The following is a 7,500-nucleotide window of genomic DNA, read 5'->3' as shown; positions in this document are numbered from 1 at the left end:
TCACCTAATTAACCATTAGGCATTAGCCTTCCTTCCGCCGTCGCCCTCGCTTACATGCTTTTACGTTTTCTCTCAATTTCTTTATTAAAAACTTTTCTTTTTATAAAACAAAATTAAATTAAACGTACTCTTGTTGTAAGGAGGCATGAAACGTGATTAATTGTATGTTGTTATCTAGAATGGGAAGAGCGTGTGTTGTACGCAAAGTTGGATGTTTTGGTGGAGAGTGATTTAACCATGGCCACCGGCGACATTTTCGCGAGTCCTACGTGTCAGCCTTTACACTTAGTTGACTTTTTTACCCCGCCAAAATGAAATGCGGTAATCGTGATTAGAGTAATTACATTCATCTAAATTCAAGAATGAACATCATGTTAGTGGAGTCTGACAAAAGAATATAAAAGAAAAAATAAAAAAGGGAAAAAGCTACTACTATCCACTGATCCTATTTCCAAACTTGTTTTTCTTTTTCTTTGGGTATAGCGGGAATTCCAAGATTCAAGAGGCGGAGCGATTAACGTGAACGCTGGCGGTTTTAGTGGAGCTGCAAACGGGGCAGGTATGGAGAGACGAGCCGCACACCGTGCAGAGGCAGAGATGCCGGCACGGCAGGAGCAGCACGCATGACTCCTCTTTCCCGCAGCTCCGGCACATTCTGCCGTCCTCCTCTTCGTAGTTGCTGCCGCAGCACGACTGCCCGTCGTCGCCGCCCTGCTCCTGCTGCTCGTCTTGTACCTGCGCCAGGACTTGCTCCAGATTGCATCTCAGCGCATTCGCGGTCGCCTCGTTCGCTTGAGCCAAATCTCTCCATATCTGATTCTCCACGCACAGAGACTTCACTCGCTCTTCCAGCGCGCAGTTCATTTTCCCGATCTTCTCCACCTCTTCTTCCTTCGCTTTCAGTTTCTTCAATATGTTCTCTTGCACAGCCGCCGCGATCCGCCGCGCGTATTTCTTCCGCCTCTCCTCGATTTCAATTCGCACCTTTTCTGTCTGTTGCAACAAATTCATCAGAATAAGGATACCGTAGATTCGTAAAAATCAAAGTCAGTCCGAAACCAACGGTTACGTACATGTTGCGTGATGAAACGATCCATCTCCAACTGCTGCTGCTGGAAGTGGAGGGAGAAATCTTCGCCGAGAAAAGTGAGGGAACCGCGACGGTTATTCGCGGTGGGCAGCGACGAAGACATCATAGGATTGATCGCGTCTCTGGATCGCTTCCTGGAGACCGGGACGGCGGCGTACGTGAGGCCGCTGTCGGACTTAATCGCGGAAGTTTTGGCGAGGACGGTTTCCGTAATCGCCGAACAGTACATGGGGCCCATAGTCTCGGTCGCCGTCGTGGTCCCCGACAAGGGAGGCAGCATTCCGAATCCGGCCGGCGCGGCGTACGCGTTTCCAATGCCTTCCACACCGTTGATCATCAGCCCTCTGCACCAGATTTTCATCCAACACAAATGTCAGACACCTATTGAAGGCGTTCCGAAAACGAGAAAAAGAAAGAGAAACCCCGCGCCTACCTATTGCCGAGAATCTGCGGAGGAAAGAGATTGAGATGGCGAGCTTCGACGGCCATGTTAAATTGGTTTTGGAGAGAGAGAGAGAGAGGAGAAATGAAAAGCAAAGTGAGATGGAGGAGGGGGCAACCAAATATATACGCAAATGCAAATGGGAGGGGTGGGGTGGGGTTTATTAAGGGGTTTGGCATTAAAAGTGGTTTGGGAGAGAGAAAGAGAGAGATTTGTTTGTTGGGTTAAGCAGAAAGGGGGCGTCATAATATGATAGATGAGGTCGTATTTCCGGCTAATTGCGAGGGGCTATTCCGGAATACCAGCATTTTAGCATCACCATCATTTTCTTTCCTTTGTCTAATCTAATCTATATTTGGCACGTGCCATCGACTCGGAGACTGGGACCCACCCCCATCACCTTCACCCTTCTACTTGTTTGCGATTCAGGACAACTTTCATACGTAGCATAACGGCCCCCCGAATTCAGATCATACTCTTCATTTTCCATTTTCTCACTATTTTTTTACACCAATCTTTATAACTCTTTTATATTTTGTCAATTCATACACACCCATTACATAATTCAAAATTTGTTTTCTTTTCAGAGAAAACCCACACTCACACATTAAATTGTTCGAACTACGACTTATTAATTAAGGAAAAAACGCTTTACTAATACATTACGCTTCATAATCACATCTTTTTATATATTAATTTTAGATAAATGTATTCTCTCACTATATATTTTTGGATTTTAGAATATATTATAAGATGAACTTCATCCAAGATCGATAACTTTACATACAATTTCAAAATGTGAACTCATAATGTTGTGAAGGACTGCTTACCGTTTTTGAAATAAAATAAAATAAATCAATATATTAATCACTTTAAAATTTTAGAACTATCATCACTTTAATTTAGAAGAACGGCTACTTTTATTCATAAAAATTGTCATTTTATTTTGAATAATTATCATTATTCATGTAAAAAAAATCATAATATATATAGCGGGTTATGGGTCGAATACTAAAATCTGACCCGATACCGAGATCCACGCGTATGGTGCGCCAGAATGTTGACAATTTTTTGTCTAAATGAACTGATATACTCATGTTAATATCATAATTCTTTATATATAAAGCGTTAGAACTCTTAGTTAAGGGTATTATATCTTAAAACTTGATATCAAATTAACAGTTTATATGCGAATTAACAGCATCCCACGTCCGCAGAAAATATGAATCCACATTAATTACGGAACAGTTTGCGAAATGTCATTTCGTAATTAAATATTTGAAGTTGTGACGCATCAAAATATTAATTTCCGCACAATAATTTCAACCATCTATATCACACTCTTCTTGCCCAAAATTACTTCACCAAGTCTATACTTAACTATTAAATAACAAGGGTGCGTTCACTTTGAGGTACAAGGGAGGGATAAGTTACATTTATCCCCTTATACCTTGTTTGCTTTGATGTATGAAAAAATTCGGGCACATGGTATAATATTTCGGGCAGCTCCTTATCCTTTAGAAAAATGATAATTTTATACCACATATAAAAGGAGGGATAAATGTATTATCATTCAAATCAAACAAAATATAAAATATGTGGTCCCCATTTGAAGGAATTTACTCTTAAGGTGCGTTCACTTTGATAGATGGGAAAATGACTCCTTTCTTATCCCACATTTTACATAAAAGAGAAGTTCACCATTTTTCCTTCCTTATTTTCACTTCAAGGAGGGATAATATTATCCCATCAATTTGGTGGGATAATATTATCCTTCCTTGAAGTGAAAATAAGGAAAAAAAAATTGTATGTGGGATAAGAAAGGAGTCATTTTAAAGGCATAAAATTTTGTTATCCCTCTATTTAGAGGGATAAAAAGCAAACACACCTTTAATTTATATCTATTTATATTATACCTCCATTTAGAAGGATAAAAAGCAAGCACACCCTAAGTGTATTAAATTCAAATGTATTTAGCCATACAATGTGAGCCTACTGTACCAAGACAGTTGCATGCATGTTAGATGATTGCAGTTCGCGCCTCATGGTTCATGGCCCGGATAGTAGGTTTGCCCCACCATTGTTGTTGCAACCTCATTCTTAATTTATCTTTTTCTTTTTCTTTTTTGATAGTGTAGCGTATGTAAACAAAATTATATTTATATTGCAGCAAAAAATGCGCTTATTAGAATTTAATAAAAAAAAAATTTAATGTAAAAACTACAAATTATTTACATTTAATATATAAAGTATCGTAGTTTTGGGTAGGAACCCAATTACAATGAATTTACGAGACCATAAAGTATCGTAGTTTTGTGTTAAAAATAATTATTTTACAGGTTAAGTGCAATGTTCATAGTTTTTACATTAAAATGAGATTAATTTTTACTAACCCAACCCTTACTATATATCTACATCTATATATGTTCAAATGATAACTCATTTTTAAAATACGAATGTAAGAATCATTTACAGTTTTTGGATCGCCTAGATCTACGTTGATTAAGTTTCCGCATCAACATACATAAATAAAGAAATCCTTGAATTAATTATTTAATTTCCCTTTCTCATAAAATATAATTCCCCCCTTTCTTAATTCTCAATATATATAAGCTTGTGAATCTCATAGTAGTACTAGTAATTAAATAAATGTAACTGCAAAACGGACTCATCAATGAAAGACTATCTTTGGTGTCCCCAACACTCTATTGAAAGATTGCTTTTAATGCATTAACCAAATTATTGGTTTTCTCTTAATATGGTACAGTTTTATTGTATGATATAATTGCTATGGTTGTCCATGCTCTAAGTTCTTTATTTGTTTCTCTACATGTGCGCCTTCTTTGTTAGATAATTCCACCAACATGCATCAAGAGAAAGCAGTTACGACAAGTATTTGTGAAATTATTAGTAACACAACGTCCCTATCGTCGAATAAATCAATGTATAGATATGTATATAACATTAAAAATATATTATGATATATAATTGTGAAAAATAATCGTGTATCTGAATGTATCCATAGACTAGCAGTTTAAATAAGATGTTCGGCAAATTGGTGCACAATTATTAACGTTAAATATAAGATTTTTATTTTAATAATTTGGTAGCTCAGCATAGGCTTTCTCGGTTGTATAATTGCAAAATTGTTTATTACAGTGAGGATGTTCGTGAATCGTGATATATAGATGAACTGGGAAGTCAGATTATATGTGCTATAAATATATTATGCAAGTTAGTAATAAATACATGCGGTAGCTAATAATTCAGAAAAAATAAAATTTGTGTAATTTCTCCTTCTCTAATGATATATTGATATTGTTAAATTTGCATTGCTAAACTGGTAGGTTTGCTCCAAACATCTTGTATTTTTTTTCACTTGTTGTGATCTCTCAACCAAAACTAGAAATTGAGAGCCATAATTTAATTTGTTGGATAGTAGATGAAAGTGTTTGGTACTTATCTCTCAAACTCAAGCTCATTGCCTTGAGGCATCACCTAATCAGTAGGATACAAAAGTAAAAATGTTGCATTGCTTTCAAAATCAACGTAAATAGTTCCCATTCAGATAAGCATGTGGTGTGTTTTTTAAAATTTTAATGACAAAAAAACAAAAAGAAGGATTGTGGAAGTATATTTATATCATATGTAGAGAGAGAGAGAGAGAGTTGTTGGGTTGGGGTTGGGGTTGGGGTTGGGGTGTTGGAATTGAACCCTCGCAGACGCCCCATGAAGTGCGCTGTCACACACTTTGGTTTTATCATGATAATGCCAAAGACCACCAAAACAAAGGCAAAACTCCAATGTGAATATGTCAGGATTTATTATTTACACATAGAGATAGCAATAAAAAGTGATGCGTTCAATGTGATAATCAAATCCTCACTGCATCATGTCAATATTGTTTGGGGATATGTGTCGGTTTTATGACAGATAATTAGCTGCAATTAAGGAGACAAAATGCAGCAGGCCTTTGCATTACTGTCCAAATTCCCCGCTATCAATTTATTTATTTAATTACTAACTCCATCCCTAATTAATTAAACTTAATGTGTTTAGTACGATAATTAATTAATTAATAACATTGGGCTGGGGTTGTAGCGTTTAGGACGGTTCCCATGGCAACCTTCATCACTAGCCGGCCTCCATATTCAAACACTACTACCTAAGCTTTTTTCATGATTTTCTTACATCGATCATTCATAGGTGCATGTAGCTTTAATTACTCGCATTTTTATTAAATAATAATTACAAATGCGTCAAGCCCTCGATGTTCATTAGGGCATGATAATCGGATGCCCTTAATTATTCCTTTTCTACTTGAGATGAATTCGAGATGCAAGATTATTTATTTAATTTCTAATTAATTCCAATAGAAGAAAAGAAAAAGAAGTTATATAAGTTTGTACTGATTTTTACACAATTTTGCTTTTGATATTATCTAATGGGGTGTGGAAACCATTTTTGGTTTTTACAATTTATTTCGTATTCATCACTACCTCAATCTTTTTCGAGATGAGTGTAACTTTTATTGTGTTGATTTAAAGGGGATTATATCGTGTTGATGGAGGTAAAGTCATGGGGGTTTCGTGAAGCAATTGTGGTTAAGGATCTTGGTTATCGGAGGGTCATCTTTGAGCATGATTTCAAGTTGGTGGTTGATAATTAAAGTTTTATTTAGTAATTGGGTTTGGTTCTAACTTTATCGTTTGTAATAAAAAATTAAAAAAAGTTATTCAGCATTTCTTTAGAGTTATTGCCATATGCTGACATCCGTCGTAGCGTTAATATTAAGATGTATATATGGTATTAGGGTTGGTCGAGGCTTTTCTAGTTCAGACTAATCATCAAACACGAAAAAATTTAGTTTTATTCGACCTTAAGTATGTTAATTAGGAGGAGATTGTGAATTTGTGGTCAAATATCACAAATTTGAATGCTTATGAACTGATCTCTCAAGATCGAACCCATAACAAATTTGTTGATGTCGCGTAGATTAATCTTTTCCATCTTCCTATTTTATTTTTGTACTAACTGTTTTTTCTTTTGCAGATTTTGCATTTACAATCATTGTGTATAATTGTGATTCAATAGTCTGCTCATAGTAAATATCTGACCGAGACATAATTGAAAGGCGAATTATATATTCGGAAATTTCTACTGTTTTTAATTAAAAGGCATGCACCGGTAAATATGATGACTGCATCTAAAGGTAACTTAAATTTGCAATATATAGTATCCTAATTCTTTTAATACAGAGGGAAACGAGAGGCTCCATTAATTTTGCTTATTTGGGAAAATTTTAATTGAATTTTCTTTAAAAAGTAAAACATTTAAAACCACTCGTAGGGCAAAGTAAAACGTTTAAAACAATAATAGTGTTTCTTCGAGGATAATATGAAAGTAGGGAACCTTCCGTATATAGAAAGTGAAGTGTAGAGTTTAATTACTAAAATAGAACTCTAATATTCGAATCTCACTAAACAATTTTACGATAATTGTTCTTATCATTATGTTTTGACGTTCCAAGTCTTCCGACGAGATTATTTAATTTCTTGTTATATGATAAAAAAAAATGTACTAAGAAAGAATGAAGAACACACAAATTAATATATAAGTGCAGTTTTTGTGCTTTAATTTACGCCTGGAATTCTTAATATGGTTATGAGTAGAGGTTTTGGCGATAGATTGTGTTTGGGAGGGGCTTATCATTTTATTTTTTTCTTTTACTATCAAATTTGTCGAGAATTATCTTTAGTTCTTATTGAGTCGACGGTACTAAGATTAATCGTACGAAACATTTGTACATTTTTTTTTATTAAGAAGAAATAAGATTAATCGTACGAAATATTATACCCAATTTATTTTTTTGGTTGATTGAAGTAGCTAAATCATTTTTTGAGTTGGAAATAGCTAAATCATTGAGCATATGTAGGTACGGAAATTTTGAGAAAATAATACTCCCTTC

The 7,500-nt window shown here is 35.2% G+C and overlaps 1 protein-coding gene across 1 annotated transcript; it reads right to left on the bottom strand.

The window, feature by feature from the left end:
* Positions 1-317: 317 nt before the first annotated feature.
* Positions 318-1,809, bottom strand: LOC130986046 (probable BOI-related E3 ubiquitin-protein ligase 3). Its single transcript, XM_057909318.1, has 3 exons — positions 1,524-1,809; positions 1,074-1,434; positions 318-993 (listed from the first exon to the last, which is right to left on the bottom strand). Exons 1-3 carry the CDS (start codon positions 1,709-1,711, stop codon positions 499-501), a joined length of 1,044 nt encoding a protein of 347 aa, XP_057765301.1. The 5' UTR covers positions 1,712-1,809; the 3' UTR covers positions 318-498.
* Positions 1,810-7,500: the final 5,691 nt, after the last annotated feature.

This window comes from Salvia miltiorrhiza, chromosome 5 (genome assembly GCF_028751815.1).
Source record: "Salvia miltiorrhiza cultivar Shanhuang (shh) chromosome 5, IMPLAD_Smil_shh, whole genome shotgun sequence".
In the NCBI taxonomy this organism is placed as follows: Eukaryota; Viridiplantae; Streptophyta; class Magnoliopsida; order Lamiales; family Lamiaceae; genus Salvia; species Salvia miltiorrhiza.
This window is presented reverse-complemented; position numbering and strand designations above follow the sequence as displayed.